This window comes from Dermacentor silvarum, chromosome 1, assembly GCF_013339745.2.
Source record: "Dermacentor silvarum isolate Dsil-2018 chromosome 1, BIME_Dsil_1.4, whole genome shotgun sequence".
In the NCBI taxonomy this organism is placed as follows: Eukaryota; Metazoa; Arthropoda; class Arachnida; order Ixodida; family Ixodidae; genus Dermacentor; species Dermacentor silvarum.
In genome coordinates, this window is record NC_051154.1 from 224,184,174 (window position 1) to 224,207,066 (window position 22,893).

At 44.5% G+C, this 22,893-nt stretch overlaps 1 protein-coding gene across 1 annotated transcript in view; it reads left to right on the forward strand.

The window, feature by feature from the left end:
* The window catches only part of LOC119436826 (multivesicular body subunit 12B-like), a 35,319-nt gene extending 13,764 nt beyond the window's left edge, over positions 1-21,555 (forward strand). Inside the window, exons 7-11 of the mRNA XM_037703818.2 lie at positions 6,811-6,873; positions 8,088-8,215; positions 9,816-9,877; positions 18,223-18,273; positions 20,820-21,555. Of these exons, the coding sequence (XP_037559746.1) occupies positions 6,811-6,873; positions 8,088-8,215; positions 9,816-9,877; positions 18,223-18,273; positions 20,820-20,864 (349 nt within the window). The 3' untranslated portion in view covers positions 20,865-21,555. The remainder of the gene's footprint in view (positions 1-6,810; positions 6,874-8,087; positions 8,216-9,815; positions 9,878-18,222; positions 18,274-20,819) is intronic.
* Positions 21,556-22,893: the final 1,338 nt, after the last annotated feature.

Below are 22,893 nucleotides of genomic sequence, written 5' to 3' on the forward strand. Positions count from 1 at the left end.
GGGAGAGGTCGGTACCGTCGTGTGGCCAGGATCATCTGCACGGACGTTGGTAGATACTGCAGGAAAAGCTCCCACAGGAGCTGCTGGTCAAAAGTTGCTGCTCGATCTCCTAACAGGACTTGCTTGTGACGGAGAAGTTGTGTAGGTTGGCAGTCACCGAGTTCCTCCTCGGATATAAGCTGTTGCAGACGCTAATTTTTGGACAGCATGGTATGCTCGAGCATGATTGCCTTGATAGTGTCGTACTCATTTGTCGTGGGTGGATTGAGGAGGACATTATACACTTCCAGTGCGACGTCACTAGGGAGGGAGAACTGTGTGTGAACAAAGCGAACATATTGAGAGGTGATACGGTGTAAGTGGTAAAGTCCTTCAGCTTGTACGAAACGGGCTTTGGGATGTTGCACCCAGAAAGGAGGAGGGTGAACAATGGTTGCTTGAACAGCCAGTGGAGATGATGCGGCAGACGCTGTTGCTTCATGGGAAGCGTTGTGTTCGGCCATTCCAGGTCACCACTGTAGAGACAAGGCTCATAGCACACAAACCCTTGTCAGAGTAAAAGCCAGTCTGCTCTATTGCTGCTGCTCGAGAGAGACTTTGTCTTCGTCTTACCAAGGGTGCCACCACAAAACCAACCTGGGTCACCGAGTATGTGGCAATGCGTACATACGTGCCGCTCTTCAACGAACTTCTTTCACGCTGACATGGGTCACTGTAGATGCGGGACTGGGTAGGTACCTCTGTTTGAAGAAACTCTTTGACGCCGATTTGGGGCACTGCGTATGTGCCACTCGGTCTGCATGGTTTTTAATGAACCTCTTTGATACCAACTTAGAGAGAGAGAGAGAGAAAATGATTTAATGAAAGGCAGGGAGGTTAACCAGGACTGAGCCCGGTTGGCTACCCTACACTGGGGGAAGGAAAAAGGGGAGAGAGAGATTAAGAGAAGAATAGAAAGTCCACTGTTGATATCGCCGACATAGCAACAGATCTCTGTTCTATCACTGATTATCAATCAGTCCGGGTCATAGACGGTCACTCAGTCCTGTAGTTTTTAAAAATCGCAGTAGCGCTTTTGTGGCCTTTTGCAGCTGTGATATTCGAGGCCATGGTCCCAAGATCTTGCTCAAAGTGAACGGTCTTCTATCTAGCCTATTGAGAACGTTGCAGAGGTCATGTCTTTCGTTTTGAAGAGATGGACAGTAGCATAGTAGGTGTTCTATAGTCTCATCGACACCGCAGGCATTACACTCGGCGCTATCAGCCATTCCAATCAAACACGTGTAAGCATTGGTGAATGCAACACCCAAGCGTAAGCGGCACAGCATTGTTTCCTCATTTCGAGGAAGTCCAGGCAACAGCCGCAGCTGCATAGATGGGTCGAGAGAATGCAACCAATGTTGGGCGAATTCCGTTGTATGCCACTTCTCCAATGTCATAGTTTGCGCCAGCTTGCTTAGGTGTTGGGCTGCGTCAGTCCTCGATAAAGGTACAGAAACAATATTTGCTCCTTCGTGTGCTTTCCTAGCAGCTTCGTCGGCGATGTCGTTGCCGGTGATACCGCAATGACTCGGCAGCCACTGAAACACGACGTCGTGTCCTTTTGCGATCGTATGGTGGTGCATTTCTCGTATCTCCGAGACGAGTTGTTCGCAGGACCCGCGACGGAGAGCTGACAAAAGACATTGTAGGGCCGCCTTTGAATCACATAATATTACCCACCGATTAGCCGGTTGGTTGTTAATATAATCAATGGCACCTCGGAGGGCAACAAGCTCCGAAGCGGTCGATGATGTCACGTGAGAAGTCTTGTATGTGATGCTCATTGATCGTGATGGTATAACCACTGCGCCGGTGGAGCTGGTCTGAGTGGAAGAGCCATCCGTATATATGTGGATTCGGTCAGAGTAGAAAGAGTGCAAGCAATCGAGAGCTGCTTGCTTCAAGGCCAAAGTGGGCAGGTCCGTCTTCTTTCTTATTCCTGGAACGTAAAGGCGCACTTCAGGTTGTTTTAAACACCACAACGCTGACGGTGAACGTGTCGAGGGTGTGAACCCCGATGGTAGGGAGGCACTATGAATGCTGACCACGTTGGAGAATGACGCCCGTGGTCGTCGTTCTGGCAGGGAGGCAAGAGAGCTTGATTGCATCCGTGAAACGTGGCGAATATGGGCCCTAAGCGTGTCGATGGTCATGTAAGTTGTGATCGGATGGTCTTGAGCCGTGATAACTGTCCCTGCTGTTGAGGCGCTCCGCGGAAGGCCGAGGCAAACACGTAATGCCTGTGCTTGCACGCTCTGAAGGGCTCGAAGATTTGATTTGCATGTTTTAGCAAGCACGGGAGAGCTATAGCGTAGGAAGCCGATAAAAAGTGCTCGGTACAACTGTAGCATAGAGCTCACTGATGATCCCCACGCTTTACCGGCGATGAATTTGAAAACGTGAACCATAGATGTGAGCTTCTTCTTCAAGTGGGCAACCTGAGGGCTCCAGGAGAGGTCTCGGTCAACAAAGACACCCAAAAACCGATGATTTCTCTTGTAGGAGATACGCTGGCCATTGATGCACACTGGATAACCAGACATCGCTTTTCGCGTAAAAGCGACTAACGCACATTTTTCTGTCGAGATGGTTAGGCCTTGTGTGCAAAGATAGCCAGTTGCCTGTGTTGCTGCCTTCTGCAACCTTGCACGAACCTGCGGGCGAGTCACCGCTGATGCCCAGATGCAGATGTCGTCGGCGTAGATGGAGACACTCACTGTTTCCGGTAGGGAATCGGCCAGCCCAAGAAGTGTGAGGTTAAAGAGAATAGGGCTTAGAACACCGCCTTGAGGAACGCCACGGCATGTGTAGTGGTCAGGAGTCGGACCATCTTCTGTGCGTACAAACAAGGACCTTTGTGTCAAGTAGCTTTGGATCCATCGAAATACTCGCCCTCCTAGTTCCAATGTCAAAAGTGCGTCTAGGATGGCTTGATGGGAAACGTTGTCGTAGGCGCCTTTCACGTCAAGAAAGAGTGCTACTGATAATCGTTTCCAAGACTTTTGCTGCTCAACAGATGACACTAGATCGATGACATTGTCAATCGATGAACGGCCTCGTCGAAATCCCGCCATAGAGTCAGGGTAAATGTTGTGGTGTTCAAGATACCATTCGAGACGCATGAGGATCATGCGCTCCATGAGTTTTCCGACGCAGCTGGCGAGTGCTATAGGCCGATATGATGACAGTTCTAGCGGTGACTTTCCTGCTTTTAGCAACGGTACCAAGCGGCTGCGTTTCCATTCCTGTGGAACGACGCCATCATGCCATGACCTATTAAAAAGGTTGAGCAGTTCTCGTCGCGCTTCTCGACGTAGGTGGCGCATAGCATTATATGTGATTCCGTCGGGCCCTGGCGAAGACGAACACCTACATAGCGCCATAGCAGCCTCTAACTCTTCCATAGAAAAAGGAGCGTCCATACTTGTATCTCGTGGACCAGGAATGTCGCCTAAAACCATGTCAGGGAGTAGAACTGTTCCACCGGCGACTTTCGCACAAAACTCTTCTGCGACGTCTATCTCACGGCGGTTTTGATGGAGAGCAAGGGCGTTAAATGGGTGTCGTTGCTGGGGACATGAGCGAAGACCCCTTAGGGTACGCCACACACGGGACAGTGGCTTTCGGGGGTCCAGTGACTCACAAAAGCATTTCCATCTTTGATACCAACTTAGGTCACTGGGTATGTGCCAGTAGGTGTGTGCTGCTCTTCAGTGACCTTCTTTGATGCGCTAAAGGTAGCCGTAGCGCTAGTTTGCTTCCTGCGTTCTAAGGGCATACGAGGTAGGCTGTAATAGTGACATACGTCACCTCAGAATTCTGTGCACATATTTCTGTTTTGCAACTCGTCTTTCTCCTATCTCATCATTTTAAATCCCCTTTTTCATGTGCAGGGTAGCAAACCGGACTTTTTAGCAGTTAACCTCCCTCCTTTCCTACGTTTTTCTTTCATCTCTCAGCACATTGTAATGCATTGTGGTATCATTTATTCATTATTGTTGACAGAGCAGATGCAGCAGTGTTTGTTAGTAAATTTATGAATATCTGCAACAAGAACAGAGATCGTTATTAGGTGCACCATCCTTAATACTTGCTATAGACCAGACCAGCTACAGTACAACAGAACATAGTGCCATAATTGATCTAAACTGAAAATCTGTAGCATTTTGTAGCACCTCTGAAACAAATGCACTTTGTAAGCTTGTACATCTATGCTAGGAGAAATTTACAGACTTCATACCTGTTCAAAAAATACGCAAGAATGTGCGGATATTTTCTGTGCCCGTTTTAAACAGCCACTGGCATTGACGGCAAGATTAAGTGGTGTGGGCACTGCTACTTCTTGCTTTGCACATTGCTTCTGCACCAAGAATAAATTCGCTCCATCACTGCATCAGAGATTCCCAATGACTTGAAGGTTTGTGTGCCAGTCAGTATTTGTTCAAGAGAGAGGTTGACTGGCAGACAAGAGAAAAGCCTGCTGGCTGCACTGTAACGGTCTAATGCTTGGCTGATCCCTGAACATCGGTCAGCAATGTGGGAAAGGATGGAGAAGGGACAAAAAGATGACAGAAATAGAGATAAGAAGGAACTTTGTGTCTTAACTATTGCAGTGGTGCAACACTGGTGATCGCAGCACATTTTTTTTCAGCCGCAGATGAAATGCACTGTGACCCACGGTATCTGTGGCACATAATATTGCTGATAATGCCTGTGGCTGTCCCTAGAATGTGCAGAAGGTATTGCCAGCAACATGCTTATGCATCATTATTAATAAATCTGGGCCCTTATTTACAAGAAAGCAAATACCAGCTCATTGTGTTGTCATTGTTATTAAGAGTTCCTGTATATGGCTCCCGCAGGGAGCCAGAGTTGCGCATAGGTCAGCCATCTTGCAGTCCACTTTTATGTAGTGAAGCCACCTCTCGTTCGCTCGGGGGCTACGTTCAAGGCCGTTCTCTCGTCAATCTTATTTATTGCAACTTTTTTAGAGCACAGCTCTTAGGCGCCCGTTTCTGCGTTGAGCCGGTTGAGTGCCGGCGTAACTGAGCGAACGAGTGCAGCGAAAGATGAAAGAGCGAAAGTGGAGCAGGAGATGAAAGACGGGAGCCGTGAACGGGGGAGACCAATGAGAGCGGCTGCTTCAGTGACGTGCGGGCGGGAACGTGGTGTCATGCGGACCCGCCAGACCGCTCGATGCGTACTCACATGTGGTGTCAGCCGGACCGCTCGTTTCATACTATTGTCTGCTTTCGTCAGCTCTCGCGCGCTCTTGTTTGGTTTGCTTTGCTTGGTCTCGTTCGCACTTGTTTCGATTGTCATAATTTGCCCCGTGCCAGCCAATATATTGCGAAATGAAAACGTATAGAGCTGTGCACAGAAAAATAATGCATTCGCGCAAAAGCTGCTGCATGTGTCAGGCTGGTCAGATGCAAGAAAATGCACCGCACTGATGGCAATGGTGCTGGAATTGATAAGGCCAAAAGGAGGAACGGCATCGCAGTAAGTCGGCTTTTCTGCAGCAATTCATAGTTCCGCATGACTGCGCTTGGCGAATGGCAATGGAGCGGCACGTGGAAAACAGAAGCCCAACTCTAGCTCCCTGCGGGAGCCATGTACAGTAACTCTAATTGTTATTAGTGAAGGTGGCCACGTAGTGGAAAAGAGCGCTTAATAATGAAAAGCTTTGTGAAATTGGTTCCTGAGGTGTGTGTGTGGTCTGAAGCATTGTATTTGAAACATCAGAAATTGCTGGCGTAACATTTTGCACATGCTTTAATAAAATATAGGCACTGTATACTTCAGGCATATTTAAATTATGTTCTTTCCTGTAAGTGTTAATAACTTCAGTACAGTCGAACGCCTCTACCACGAAATTACCAGTATAACAAAGAATAGATTATGTCCTAGCCTAATTTCTATCGTTTATATGTATTGTGAACACCTCTGCAATGAATTTGCCTGTAGAACGAAGGAATTTAAGCGTCCCCGATGGCTGATTTTTTGCTTTACAACTAACACCACTGCCCTTCGCAGATGCCACTGAGCTGTGCTCTGCACTAGTTGCAATGGCAGCATTAGCGACGCACTTGGCTATCGTGACAATGTCTGGAAGTATTACATTTGTGCTGCATGCAGTGCTACGGCAATCGCTCAACTTGTATGCTGCTTGTTGTAACACAGCAGCGGGTGCGACGGCTGACAAATACATTGCAGCTGATGACATTGTGATAATTTAATCTAAACTGATGATCGACAATGTCTTTAAAGCCATCTAGGGTGAAAGGACGTGAATGTCAATGAAGTCAACAGTGATGGAGAGCCTGTAAGCAAACCAAGAACTGTAGCAGCATTCGATAATCTGCAACTTTACCTTGCATCGCTCCATCATTTCTCCTTGGAGCATGTCATGTACCTAGGTGCAATAAGTTCGGCTGTAGTCACACATTTCATGAGCTATAATGCATACAAAAAAGATTTGAGTTGTTTCTCTTGAGTTCCTGTTAAATAAAGTTTTTCTCTTGTTGAACGTGCTTAGCCTACTTTATTGTGAGTGCGGGACAGTGCGCCATCTTTACACCGAAGAGACCTGTATAACAAAGGATTTCGGAGGTTCAGAGGACTTCGTTTTAAAGGTGTTTGTGTGCTGCATGCAGTTATTACATGAGACACGTTGAAAGTATAGTAGTACTTTTGCGATAAGAGAGCGCAGCAATAACATTGACCACAGGCTTTGTTTTCTCATCATGTCGTGTGGTGTGCTTTCAGGGAGATCAACAGCTTGCTTATAGGCTACAAGCTGACAACTGTGGCACCTATCAATGGAAGGAAGTGAGTGTCTTTTTAATAGACAGACAAGGTTCTCATTTAACATTAGAACTTTAATATAGTAAGCCTCCGTTTAATAAAGATAAGAATGTAACAATGTTTAGTATATCTTGCTTGTATTGATACGTACCTCTACACTTAGTTTAACAACGTAATTTTCAACAAAAACCTTTGCACATTGAATAGTTTCATTGGCAGCATTAGTGCTAAGCTAGAAAGAAAATGCAGCAACTGAGAATTTTTAAATAGTTAATCTTCATCATTTTGCGTGATTGTGCTTCAAATGAAATGCAGTAAAAACCACAAAGGTGGTTGTGGAGTGCACATACTCCACAATAATTTGTGATGCTACTTTGTGGCCTTCTTATGCTTCTTTGTTTGACTCTGTAAAGCTACCACATTTGAGTATGGTGATGTCTAAAGGCACCCATGAAGGGGGCAATTGAGTTTCTCTCGGTCTGAAAGGGACAGTTTAGTCGAGCCAAGCTGATCATAATGGGGAGGACACTTCTTTACCATTGATTATTGAAGGCAAAAGCCTAGCATTATGCTTGCTAGCGCTAAGGAATAAGCAGACATTATGGAAATAACTGCGTGCATGTGAAATATGTCGCCTCAATTTCCTTGAGTAACCTTCAAAATTGAACATCTTCAGATCTGAATGCTTGTCATTGTCATTGCATTGTTTTCTTTTTATTCACAGTGAAACAATAAGCCTTGAACCCTCCCCAAAATAAAGTGTTGCTAAACCATATTTGTTGCACTTTAGGCACTTGACAGCCTCATCAAGTCACAGAAGTCAATCACAAGAGTGTCATCACACCCTTATAGTTGTTTATAGTCCCCGGGGTAGTACTTGTTCTGTGCTCTGTGTACTTATCCTGATAATTTAGTGCACTGAATTTTGGTAATTGATACAGAGTTGTATCTATTGCATGCTTTTACCTGCCACGGTGGCTCACTGGCTTAGGCGTTCTGTTGCTAAGCACGAGGTTGTGGGTTCGCGTGGCAGCACTTCAGTGGAGACAAAATGCAAAAACGCTCTTGTACTCAGATTTGGGTGCACATTGAAGAACCTCAGGTAGTCAAAATATCCGGAGCCCTCCACTATGGCATCCTCGTAACTCACTGTACAGTCTTGGCATGTTGAACCCTCAAATTAAATTTTAAATTTTGCATGCCTGGCTTATCTTTGCACCTGCTGGTCTCTGCTACAGGAACAGCTACCATCAGCCTCCCTTGCCACCCCTGCCTTACCCGCTGTCCTCTCATGTGGATGACCACCCGCAAAAGAAGTCTCCAGGTGGCCGTGTGTGCCAGCGTGGGAAATCCTTGCAGAAGTCTGGTAAGGGGGAAACCTCTCTTTTAGTACTGTGTTTGTATCTGTTACCTTGTCCTGTTCATGAGCACTATGTTTGTTTCCTCTTCAAGAACCTTGTGCTACTCCTCTCTGATCGTTACTTTCAGTACGACCTGCGTATTAATGCAATTAGCATTCTTAGGGTACTTAACACACTTTTAGGGGACTATCATGCTGTCCGGCTCGGTCTCGAACCATTTACCCGCCAACTTGGACCACTGTGTATAATATGGTCCATGGTCAAATAGTAGAGCATTGGGTTGCTGTGCTAAGGGAAGCGGGTTCGAAACCAACCATCGGACCAACTTGCGTCACTAGGTATGTGTCTTCTTCAATGAACCTCCTTGATGTCAAATTGGGTCAGTGGGCATGTGCGACAAGGTATGTGCCACTCTTCAGTGAACCTTTTTGATGCAAACTTGGGTCACAGGGTATATACTGATCTTCAGTGGACAAGCAAACTGGACGTGCGTCCGGTTAACCTCTTTCCTTGTTTCTCTCTCTCTACGTCTCTTTCGACTGGACCTCTTTGACGCTAACTGGGGTCACTGGGTAAATGCCGCTGGGTATGTGCCATTCTTCAATGACAAAATGAATTATTTAAAATTCTTCCGATGTTAGGCAAAATGAAACCTGCATCATATATACAGGGTGTTTCAGCGAACACTTTCAAAAATTCTTAAAGGTTGCCTGTGGCGGATAGCACAATTTTAGTTCATGAGCTGGTCTACTCGAAGAGGCTAACATTACTTGCATGAGAAATTGATATGCATATTCGAATAATTAAAAAAAATCACTAATTAGGTTTGTAACTAATTACCTGATCGCCCATATTGTAATTTACAAATTGTAGCCGTGGAGTTTGCAAGACGGCACCACTTGGAACGAATTCTCAGAATGATACCAGTTTCGAGATATTAATTGCCGAACTTTGCGGAGAAATGCATTGGCATTCCAGCTAGTTGCTTAACAAAACGTCGCTTTATGCATTGAAGCACAAAATTAACTGGAACACCAATGCATTTCTCCGTAAAGTTCGGGAATTAATATCCCGAAACTGGTGTCATCCCGAGAATTCGTTCTAAGTGGGGATCGCCTTGCGAACTCCACGGCTACAATTTGTAAATTGCAATATGGGACATCAGGTAATTAGTTAAAAACTTAATTAGTGAATTTTTGTTGATTAGTCGATTATGCATTTCAATTTTTCGTGCAAGTAATGTCCGCCTCTTCGAGTAGACTAGCTCATTAACTAGAATTGGGCTATCTGTCACAGGCAACCTTAAATAAATTTTGAAAGTGTTCGCTGAAACACCCTGTATATAGACAATCTCGTCTGAATATAAACATGTGTGCCACGCTCAGACATCATTGTCGCTCGATGACAAAGCGTGTCCAGGGGAGAAAGTGCAAGAGAGGATCCAGGCTGCATGCATGCCTGATATGTTATGCATTTTGGCGGTGGCAATACAGTGGGTTGCTACATGACTTCAATGCTAATTGCATTAACTTTGACATTCGTTGTAAAATTGGTTCTGCCAGATTTTTTTTAACCTGCACCATCGTCACCTCCTTTCTTACCCAGCTATAGATGATGTACCTTTTGAAGTGAATCCAAAGTACCGGGCCATGTTTAGACTTTCTGAAGTAAGTACTTTTTCGAATGCTTTGCTGAGACCTGCATAAACTATGCCTAGCTGAGCTTTGTGTCTTTCTGCTTTTTGTTTGAAATATTGAATTTGTAAGTAATTGAAAGTTGCACGCCGACCATAATAATAAGAAATAAAAAGACGTTTTGGCTTCCACATGGGAGCCTTGTTCACAGCCTTTTATGGTCAGCGTCTCAACTTTCAACTACTTACAATGTCTCCTCCCGACCAGACAGGTTTCCGTCAACCCTTTAATTTCAATCTTCAATATAAACAGAACTGTCTAGCCACAGTTTAATGTCTGCCCTGCTTCTTGTAATATGTATTGGCACAGGTAGCTGAACTCATAAAGCTTGCTATGCCAGCGATGGTTTCATTAATCTTGATCTCTCAGTATACTGCATGAAATATTTCACCCTGTTAAATCTAACTGAACAATCGGAACCCCCTGCCACATTGTTGCTTGTTCAGTTTATTCATACAATTTGTTCATGTTATGAGGCTGTGCAAGCATTCTCAGTAGCAGTAGCTACACTACACTGTAGCTTGTGACACTGTTGCACAGGCCAGAGCATGAAATGAAGATTGGCTTAGAATAAAACATAACAAAGATTAGACATAAAATAAATAGTTAAGATAAAGGTTCAATTTTAGTCAATCATGCTTATCTGCTTTTGCCTCATAAGCCTACAATGTGTAAAAAGCATGGCTGGCTTGCATTCAGTATTCACTTGATGGAGGCACACCCTTTTACTTTTACAAGGCTGCAAACAAGAGGACACAGATTTCAGGGATTGCCAGTGACAAGCGAATTAAGATTTTTTCACATGCTTCTGCACCTTATTTCTTCTGCCTAACTGTAAAGAGTTTTGCTTGTGATTTCATTTTTGCTTGTTCTATATTTTTGTGCACCTTTAACTGAGGAGCTGTCTCGATCTCTTTGTGTTGTAAGTTCTTGCATATCCTCTACCACCAACAGATGGCAGTGCTTCATGCATTCTCAAATGTGTATGCAGATACTATCCTTAGTTCAGGCAAAAATGTGCTTTACAAGTAAAACAAAGCTGACTTTTCATTGGGACTATGAAGACGTGATGGGGGAAATGCTCTGTTGTGCCTCTTGGGAGCTATGAGCCGCTGGCATGCTATACAGTGGAACCTCATTGATGCGATTCTGCAGAATACGTTTTTTGGGATAATACGTTTTTTTCCTTCTTTTCCCGATAACACGATTTGGTTGGATAATATGTTGGATGATACGCGTTATTTTTCAGTTCCCGTGAAAATCGTATCAACGAGGTTCCACTGTATACCATAGTTGACAACCATAATTTACTTAACAGCTCCATGCTGATGATGCTCTCTCTCTGCCGACTCACTCATCAAATGCAGCTGAGCATTGTCAGACGATACTCTCTGGCTCTCTCGCTGTGCTTCCTTTCCCACAGTTGTGGTTGCATCATATGAGGTATTACATACCGTGTGCATTTAGTCGGAGCATTAGTTTTTGAAGCTGGAATGCCTAGTTTTGTGATTGGCTGATGTGCCTTCTTTCATTTTTAACCATTTATTTATACTCATGCTCATTTCTCCCCAATGAGCACATGAGGGTTGGACCCTCCTGTGTGTAGCCGTGCGCGGCTTAGCCGTGTGTGGGGAAAGGGGGATCCTGGAGGTTGAGCTGATGCCAGGTGTTTGGACCTTTAAGGCCCCCCCGGCGGAGGTAACACACCTCTTCGGCCTCTGCTTCACATAGACAGCACCTCCAGACTGACCCACCTGGAGGAAATCGGCAGTCGCCTTTTCCTGTCCCCCTCTTCAATCTTTTGTCTTTCTCTCTCACTTTTCCATCTGTCCTGTCTTCTAGTCACTTCTTCTCACTTCCGAATTTCTGGGTGACAAGGGTTAACCTGGTGTAGCTATCCAACCTTGGGTATTTTATATTAGGTTATAGCGGCGATGCATGGCTGGCGTCTGCAAGCATTCCATCCTTGTAGCGTCCCCTTGTTGGGCTCGGCGGTGGGTGGCTACCATCGCCGTCGAATTTTGCAATTTTATATGGCAAATCCTTTTCCCCCACTTCCTGATCGCTCCCTGAAAAGGGGGCGCACCGATGACACTTTCAACTTTTTCATGAAACCCAAAGAAAAATTTCCCAAGTACCATGTCATTCATAGCCAACACGAATCGAAGACAGTTAGTACTATATCTCCATTTGTTGTAGCAAAATGCCTGACAGAAGCAATCGGCCCAGGTTACAAAGTAACTAAGATGGGAAGCGGAGACCTTCTTCTGAAAGTGTGTGATAAGCCCCAGTATAACAAATTGTCTAAACTTGTTGCATTTGGTGACATCCCCGTCTCAGTGGGCCCTCACAGGTCAATGAACACTGTACGCGGTGTCATCTCTGATGACGACCTTCTAGAACTGAGCGAAAGCGAGCTGTTGGATGGATGGCAAGACCAAAACGTAGTAAAGGTTCAAAGAATTAAGTTAAGGCATGACGACAAGGAAATTCCCACAAAGCATGTAATTATTACATTTGGAACAAGTGACCTTCCAGATTCAATCAAGACCGGATATTGTAAGCTCCGTGTACGACCGTACATACCCAATCTGCGCCGACTGCTTTAAGTGTCAGCGTTTTGGGCATGGGTCTCAGAGCTGCCGAGGGCGCACTACTTGTGCAAAATGTGCTTCTAAAGAACACGCCTCAGACAACTGCACTTTCCACAACCCATTGTGCCAACTGTGACGGAGACCACCCCGCCTATTCGCGATCGTGCCCGTCATGGAAGGAAGAAAAAGAAATAATACAACTCAAAGTCAAGCTAAACATTTCCTTTCCAGAGGCGCGCGTGCAAGCGTTTTTCTGCCCACAACCAGTCCAGTCCTTCCTACACCGATGTGGCGCGCCGGGGGGCAGCGTCACATCCTGTGGCGGCCGCCCGAGTCGCACGGAATGTGACGGCGGTTATGCCATCAGCTCCCCTGGCAGGAGCAGCCAGTGCTGTTCCGCCCCCTACAACGCAGGGCCAGCAGTCCTCCGGGCCTGCCGGTCCCAGGGCCACTGCTCGTGCAGACTGGCCCCAAAAACCCCCTAGTGTGCCCGCAGCATCCAGCGCCTCTGACGAGGCAGTGGATGCAAGCATCACTTATCTGGCATGCCAGGCGCCGAAGGAATGGCGTAGCTCCGTAGAGCGCGTCGGTAGAAAAGAAGAATCCCTTATCACGGGGCCTGGAAAGGTCTCATGAGCCACCTTATTTCCTCTTGACACACACCAAAAAACACTTCCAATATGGCTACACAGATCATGCATTGGAATGTGAGAGGTCTACTCCACAATCTGGATGACATAAAGGAACTCCTACACAAGTTTAATCCACGAGTGCTTTGTGTGCAAGAGACACACCTCAATCCTACACACACAAACTTTCTGCGGCAATACGCCATTTACCGTAAGGATCGCAACGACGCTTTTGTCTCATCGGGCGGTGTCGCCATAATAGTTGATAAGGGTGTCGCCTCTCGGCATTTGCAGCTGCAAATGCCTCTTGAGGCAGTTGCAGTCAGAGCAGTGCTTTTTGGTAAGCTGCTGACAATTACATCTTTGTACATCCCGCCCAGCTATCAACTCTCCAAAGCAGAATTTGAAAGCCTTATTGCACAACTTCCAGAGCCCTATATTCTTGTTGGAGACCTAAATGCAAATAATACCCTGTGGGGTGACTCTCGATGTGATGCCAGAGGGCGCCTGATAGAAAACTTCTTGTTATCTACAGGTGCATGTTTATTAAATAAGAAAGAACCAACATTTTACAGCGCCGGAAACAAAACCTTTTCATACATAGATTTAAGCATTGCATCGAGTACAGTCGTGCCATACTTGGAATGGAAGGTGGTTAAGGATCTATACGGGGAGTGACCATTTTCCAATTATCTTAAGATTAACAAAACAGGACGAATGCTCACCACATGTGCCCCAGTGGAAAGTCGACTCAGCGGACTGGCAGCGATACCGAGACCTTACATATTTGACCTGGGATAACATTTGTATGCTCAGTATTGGCGATGCAATTGCATATTTAACGGCATTTATTGTGGATGCAGCGTCAATATGTATCCTGCAAACAAATGGATCGCCTTTTAAATGACGTGTTCCCTGGTGGAACGATGAATGTAGGGAAGCGCGAAAGAAACAAAATAAGGCTCGAAATAACCTCCGTGACTCTCCGACTACAGAACACCTCATAATCTTCAAGAAAATAAAGTCGGAAGGTAGAAGAACGCACCGCCATGCCAAAAGGGAAAGCTGGCAACAATACATCTCCAGCATTAATTCTTATACAGACGAAAGAAAAGTCTGGAACAGAGTTAAGAAAATAAAAGGCCACGAAACCCATCCACTACCTCTAGTTAACACACAAGGAGACACACTTGAGGGCGAGGCTGATTGTCTAGGAGCACATTTCGAGCACATTTCCAGTACATCCCATTACACTGATACATTTCTAAGATACCAGCGACAAGCAGAGCGACAACCTCTGGGTCGAAAAGGCACAATCAATGAAGCATACAATCAACCATTTAGCATGGCGTAGTTTCAGGCTTCGCTGAATTGTTGTAACGAGTCTGCTCCAGGAAGTAACGGAATACTATATGAAATGGTCAAACATTTACACCCTGAAACCCACAGAACACTACTCTCACTCTTTAACTCCATGTTCTCTGCTGGCTACATTCCGTCCACCTGAAAGAAGCCATCATAATCCCTATTCTCAAAGAGGGCAAGGAGCCTTCCTCGGCCAGTAGCTATAGGCCTATAGCTCTGACAAGTTGTATATGCAAACTGTTCGAGAAAATGATTAACCGCCGCCTCATTCATTTTCTTGAGAGCAACAATATACTCGATCCCTTACAGTGTGGTTTCAGAGAAGGTAGATCCACAACAGATCACCTTGTCGGCATCGAGACAAATATCCGTGATGCCTTTGTACACAAACAGTTTTTCTTGTCAGTATTTTTAGACATGGAGAAGGCATACGACACAACATGGCATTTTGGAATTCTCCGTAATCTGGCTGGAATGGGAGTCCGAGGCAACTTACTAAATGTGATACAGAGTTGCCTCTCTTATCGCACGTTCCGTGTTAGAGTTGGTAATGTCCTGCCTCGACAATTTTCACAGGAGGCTGGTGTGTCACAAGGTGGTGTGCTGAGCTGTATTTTATTTATTGTCAAAATGAACTCGCTCCAAACGGTCATACCACGTACAATGTTTTATTCTGTATACGTGGATGACATCCAGTTGGGTTATAAATCATGTAATCTTAGTATCTGCGAGCGACAAGTACAGCTTGGCTTAAATAAATTGCCTAAGTGGGCGGACGAGAATGGTTTCAAACTAAACCTCCAAAAGAGTACATGCGTCCTCTTCTCCAACAAGAGAGGTGTACTACCAGACCCTGCTATAGACCTTCATGGAGAACGACTATCTGTTGGCTCCGAACATAAATTCCTAGGTATTATCTTAGATAATGAACTAACTTTTATCTCCCATCTGAAGTACCTGAGAGCAAAGTGCCTAAAGACTATGAATCTGTTGAAGCTTTTGTCACGCACATCCTGGGGAAGCGATAGGAGATGCCTCATAAGCTTGTATAAAAGTCTAATATTATCACGTCTTGACTACGGAACCATAGTCTATAATTATGCTACACCTAGTGCTTCGAAAATGTTAGATACTATCCATCACTTGGGTATCCGTCTTGCGACAGGCGCCTTCAGGACAAGTCCTGTACGTCGAATGTAATGAATGGTCTCTCCACTTCCAAAGGACATATTTAAGCTTCTCCTCCGCCTTGAAGGTGAAATCAGATATAGATCATCCGTGCCATTCAATTGCTCGCGATTTGTCCACGGCCAGGCTTTTCCATAACCGCCCAGCCACTAGGCTTCCTTTGTCCCTCCGGCTGGAAGCACTGTCCGAAGAAACAAACATCCCTTTTCTAGAGAATGTCCTAATGGCTCCTACTCGGCTTCCACCGCCTTGGGACTGGCAGACTATCCAGTGTGACATATCTTTCATAGAAGTATCAAAACGAGCACCTGGAGCACACATACACTTGCATTTTCTTGAGCTTCAGGATAAGTATTCTTGTGCTGAATTTTATACAGACGCTTCGAAGTCTCCTGCTGGCGTTGCTTACGCAGCACTGGGACCATCATTTTTAATATCCGGTACATTGAATTCACATACAAGCATTTTTACGGCGGAAGCATATGCGATCCTTTCTGCAGTTAAACACATCAAGCAAACCAATCTCACTAGCGCTATTGTGTTCACGGACTCATTGAGTGTAGTCCGAGCCATAATGAGCTTACGAAAACATAAAAACACTGTCTTTAACGAACTATATGCTCTGCTATGCTCAGCTTATATGAGCAATCAAATCATTGTCTTATGCTGGGCCGGTATTTTGTAGCGATGACTTTAAAGTAATAATGCCTTTTCGCGCTTTGTCAGTGGTCAGAGCGACGGTCCGCTCGCGTTATCAACGGGATCAGCCGGCCGTGAGCGGTGGATGATAAGACTATTCCAAAATAAGTCATAAGGCATCACTACAAAATAGCGGCCCTGGGTACCTGGACACAGTGGTATAAAAGGCAACGAAGATGCTGACGAGAACGCTACCTCGGTAGCTTTTAGCGACACTGACGTAAACGTACCCATCCCAGCCACAGACTTTAAACCATACTTGCAGCATAGGCTGAAGAAGCACTGGCAGAAACAGTGGGACACCCAGGTATCCAATAAGCTACACCTGATCAAACCTAAATTGGGCTACTGGATATCAGAGAAAACAGCACGATACAAAGAAGTGCTCCTCTGCCGATTAAGAATAGGTCATACCTTCGGCACCCACTCTTACCTATTGACTGGAAATGATACTCCGCCATGTCGAAGGTGTGGTGACAGCCTTACAGTGCTCCATGTCCTCGTCCAGTGCAGGGAAATAGAAAGGGAGCGTAAAAAGTACTTCTGTTCTGCGTATCATCACCATATTCCACTCCATCCAGCATTTTTTCTTAGTAACGAACCACTTTTTAACTTGAAAACCGTTTTTAGATTTTTAGATGAAGTTAACATGTTAGAAGTAATTTGGCCGGGTCATGTGTAGCATAGCCTCGCCTTCGAGGCTGCAGCTGCAGGGACATAAGTTTTTATAGAACGTGCCCCTCAGCTCTATTTCAAGAGCCCTGTGGAGTAGTTCTTGTAAGCATCATATTATGTCACCCTTTCATAGTGAAACATTTATTCTCCTTTTTTTTGGCACGAGTCATTGTCATTATATCTTACGCAGTTTACAGCGACCTGTTTTTAGGCCACTTTACAGTCGACATTACATCGATATTTACAACTCTATTTACTCACTTCATACATAATAAATAAACAAGTCATTACCATATATCATGGCGCTCTTTGGCTACAGCTGGCCCTTGTGCCATTAAACGTCACACATCAATCAATCAATCAACATTTACATTTGTAACTGAATTCAATCACTTCATTTATAATACATAAACAATTCATTACCATTTGTCATGGCGCTCTTTGGCCATAGTTGGCCCTTGCGCCATTAAACGCCACACATCAATCAATCATTTCTCCCGAATGCTTACTGTTGTGACAGCATGGCAAAGATAGTTTCCTGTTATACCGATGCCATTTTATTTTGTGGCCAAGCTGTCAGCGTACTACTTTATTGCCAACTTTCACATTACAAAAATTTAGCACTAGCATTCTCATGATGATGATAAAAATGTTTTTATTAAGAAATGGCTCGAAGGCCTATTATGTGGAATAGGAAGGGGAGGGGGGAGGTGTATTCGAGCCATCCTAAGAGCAAGTCTAGAATAAAGCAGTTGCAGCCAGGTGATACGAGTAGGCATGATTATTGTGACAGCCTTTACCGAGGCACATTTAATAGATTCGGCACAGTTTTGGTGTCTTTATTCATTCATTGTGGCACATTCTGTTCCCCTGAGAGTCCGGTGCATATATTGCATGTGCTTATGGTAGGTATTTAACATGTTCAGTATGTTCATGTGATTTTAGGTTTTACAGACTCTTATCACTGGTATCAGTTCAGCAGCACTGAAAATAGTACCCATCATAGGTTAAAACTAAAACTTTTAAGAGTGAGTTTCGGCAAATGGCTTTTGCTGACCACTTTTTCACGATTGACATGTGATAACTGTCGTTTGGTAATCAGCGAATCTCAGCTAAACTAATTCTGCTTCTTCTCTTTTGTATTTTTACCTTTATCTCGATCTTGTAGTTCACCATGCCAAACATTAGGATCAAGACAGCTAATGAAATCTTTGAGGAGGTGAGTATGTGGTGTGAACAGAAAGACTCTTTGGTAACATTGATGTGGGAAAATTGTTCTAGAAGATCGCTGATGGTGAACTCTTCAAAACATTTTGAGAAAATAATGTTTAGAAAATACTGGCTTGGAATGTTTTATCAAATAATGAACATTAACGCGATAGCGTTAAGGGCCTCGTGTCACAGAAAATCTGGTGTGGGCACCCCGTGAGTGAAAATTGCTGTATATATTTAGGTATATGTATATGCTACGCCTTGCTGTATGACATGCGGTATATGCGGGTTATATTGTCACACCGTTCTATCACTAAAGTTGCTCGTACCTTGTCTCACATTCTTGACAAAGTTATTCCACGGAATTTTGAGAATGAGAGCCCACAAACAAATGTCATGAAACAATACACTGACAGCTCATGCCTTTTATATTAAATCTTCTCAGACTGAGATCTTAAAAGTGCGAAACAATAACAGAAAGCTGAAAATTATGTAATTTTTTTGGCGCTGCTGTGCACTACCTCCTGGATGGCCCACGCAATAGGCTACATTTCTACCAGAAAGCTCGCCTTCGTTCACCGCGTTAGCCGCAAGCATTTCCCTGTAAACATTACGGGTTACCTAAGCTGTAGTTGCCGACAAGCGTGAGAAGCAGTCAGGGATCTTTGAATGCTATTGCGTTCCACTCTTAAAGGCGAAGTGTAAGCGTCCTCCCAGTTTTTCATTGCAATCTTCAAAGCACGTATTGCCATTTACACGCATTTGCATTTAGCCTAGTGGCACATAAATTAGCGTTATGTCAGAGGTTTGCTAACAATGGAAATGATAGATTGCATGTGAAAAATTCAATTTATTATACTATAATTATATGATATCTAGAATTGCTGTTGACCACACTCATAAGAACTAAATATGTTAAGTCATGAACTTGAGTTCTTGCATTACAGTAATGTTTTTTGCTGAGTTGTCAAACTTGTGAGACCCTCCTAATGAGCATGTCAAATATTTCATTTATTTGTGAGTTGGAAATTTTTCTTCAGACAGGTGACCTTCTGTCCACCAGATAACACATTCTAAAGTGCAAGGCTTGTCAGAGCCCTATCCATCTTGAACAGCTTAGGTGCTGGACATGTTTACACTGCATGATCCACTTTAATGGAATTTTTTTTTTTAATATTGCCAGTCTGCTAGTACAATTTTACCACTTTAGTTGCATTACTTGACAAAATAGACTTTACTCAAGCAACAAATCACAATGTGCCTAGGTAACTAACAAAGTTTCACTAGTTTTAATTACTTTAGATCAGATGTGCAAGTGCATAATCAAGCTATGCAGTGCTGATGTTGCTCACACTTTGCAGAAATCCTGAAGTTAGGAACAGTTTTGAGATGTCTGTCCTCAAATGTGCTGTGAGAATATGTTTGTGTGCACTGTGGAACGAAGTGGCGCAGATTTTGAGAACGGTTATGGGTTGAAACCGCTGGTAGTCTTAAAATTCTTTCTAAACGGACGTACTTTAATACTAACAGGCCTCATTTCTGTCATTGCAGCATTTGTCCTAAAGTAATTGATTAAAAAGCAAAGTAATAAAACATTTGCTCATCACCCAATGCACATTGTGATTTGTTGTGGCAAATAATGTCCGCCTTATCAAATATTCCACTTAGAGTGTTAGAATTTCACCATCTGCCACAGGTGAATTTTTAGAAATCTGTTTTAATTCACAGGAGATCACACTGTGTACTAACTTTCTTTTAGTTAGCTGGGAGATAAACTGCGAGTAGCTCCCATTGGGTCTGATGCTTCATTTTGTGCATATTAGAGTAGCCTGTTTGCACCCTTTGCCACTGTGGTGCTGCTGCAGGTGCCATGTAGTGCACAGCTGGGTGGGTGAAGGGTTAACTTTGGTGATGGATATTTTAAATTCATGACAATTATGCTGGTTTTACTGTATTAAGTTATATATGATGGTATTACTGATGAATTTATGCAAATATGATATAATGCAGTCTGTTAGGATCAAACAAGTGTGATCAGGAAACTGGTTAAGCATAAGAGAGTGACAGTCAGCCCACTGTCTCTGTCTTGGCAGATGTCCAGTTGGCCTCGGCCATAACTTCGCATCCAGTTGTTTTGTCCTGTTAATGCACACACACACACATGTACAGAGAGAGAGAGAGGTCACGTGTAGCAAGCATTGGTAACAGGTAATTAACAGGGCAGGTAATAGGCATTAGTAACTGGTAGGTAATTAACAGGATAGGTAATAGCCATTGATAACAGGTAGGTAATTAACAGGGTAGGTAACACGTGTAACAGATGACCAGTGGTCTACCAGAACGACAGAAGGGGTTCCATGGGCAGAACTGGTGTTCACTGGGTGAGGCCTTCGTCCTGCTGTGAAATTTGAAAGCTGCAATAGTACTGTAATGCTAACAAAATGTTTCCGCCAACAGGCGACTGCTCTGTACACGGGTGGCTGTGGCGAGCCGGTTATTGTCAGCTGTATAAGCTGGGGCTCATATACGCTTGTGCACTTTCTGTCTTTGCAGTACAACTATAACTTTCAAGTGGAACGCCAAGCTCAACAGACCTGATTGCAGAGGAGTTGCCAACGATCACCCTACCACCATTTCTTCCTACCTGAACAGGGCCCTCTCCCCCAACATCTCCAGCATTGACCTACTACTATAGTTGCAGTTTTTTCTAACTCTGAGGAGGACACAGTAGTGGAAACAAGGTGATTTTGACATTATACGCTGAAGCACTACCATGAGAGCAACAGTGCAGCAGGACTGAAGACACCTTGCATCAGCCATTTGAGCAGTTACACAGACTTAGAACAGACTTCCCTGTCCTGCAGTGTGCTTGCATTGCTTCAGGGAGCTTTCTCGGCTCTGTTGATTTTACTACATAAAAGAGATTCGCTTTGTGCTTGTAGTGCCAACACTTGTTTCAGCTTTTATGTTAATGACACCGTCCTTTAGGCACTGCATTTATGTGCATTTGTTTTTTGTTTTTGTTTTTTGTCTCCTGTATTGGGAAACATGCCAGCTTCTGGTGCCATGTTTGCACTTTGATTTCTTACGTGTGATAGTTTTCAGCATTCTTTCTCGTACTGTGAAACAGATCTCGTAGGTTTTCAGATGTTTAGCATGATGTTTATTGTTTTCCTTGCAGTGCTTCACTTTGCTGTGTTCATTTGTTCTCGCTAATGTTTTGCATTTGAAAAAAAAAAATTCATACCCTGTGACAGTCCTCTTACAATAAAGGTGTCGACACCCGTGTCTTGTCTTGCGTTTGTCAGCACCCTGGTGGTGATATATATGCCTGCGTTGTTTTATTGCACGATTGCTTATTGCTGAACAGTCTTGCCATCCTCAAGAAACATCTTGCTTGTAAGGATAGTACATCTTTTGAGCATAAAATTCAGTGAGAAGTTAGTATATTCAGTATATATTAGCCTTCTAGTACTTTGGTACAGCATGCGTCTCAATTATTCCCAAGTAAGCCTACTAGTATTATAGAAAAATTGGCATGTCGTGTTATGCAAAAAAAAAAAAAAAACAGCTTGCCAGTTACAATATCAAGTTTTTCGAACATACTGTCAGCTACTTGGACACTGTAAACTCAGTAGTGATTCTCCTTGAACTTTATTCGACAAAGTTGGGACCACATTGGACAATTTTTCCCACCTTGGCATGACATAAGAGTAGTGCTCTACATTCCTACATGGTGTATCTTATGGAGAGCAGATCAAGAAAGATGACATAGTCAGCTACAGTGACAGTTTTACAAAGAATTGCTTATTTTTATTAATTGTTTCACAGTTAAATTAATTGTTCACAGTGCAGAAATGTTAATACACCACAGAGTGCCTAGTAGTTTTGGTTGCTGCTAGTGGATTACAGTAAAAGCTCGACGATACGAATCTCACGGGGTCACGAAAAATATTCGTATTAGCCGAAATTCGTATCATCGAAACACAATTAGAACTGTCGAATCTCGATAATTCGAAGGGGCCCGAAAATTTGTTCGAATTAAAAGGACGTATTTTTGAAGTATTCGTGCACCATAGCACGATGCACGAACGGTGCGAGTCGTGAAATATCGCGGCGCGCAAGCGCATAGCAAGCGCGGGCCACGAAACTGCCCACGCCGGCTAACGGTCGCTTCCGGATAACGACAGAAAACGAAGCTTCAGGGAGCGAGTGGGCGGCGCCGGCACACGGGTGCGCGCGGAGACCGTCGAAAGTGAGGGAGGAGGGCGGCAGGGAAGCGGATTTGGCCGCGTCAACTCCGCCGCTTGTGCTCCCTCAAGGGCTGCAGAAGATAGCGCCAACATTTCCCTTTCCACATGAACCACTTACTACGCCGCTTCGGTGGCTCCCCTCGCCCTCCCTCTCAACTCCCTCGTAGCTCTCTCACCTTCGGCTCCGTGCGCACATCTCCGTGCGCGCCCGCCGCCGTGCTGGCGCCAGCTTATTTTAGCCGCCCCCTGAAGTTTCGTTTTCTGCCGTTATCGGGAAGCGAGCGTTTGCGGGCGTGGCAGTTTCGTTGGCCCGACTGTGCCTCCGCCGCTGCTTCCCTCTGCGCTGCTGCCGCAGCGTGCAAGGTCAACATGTG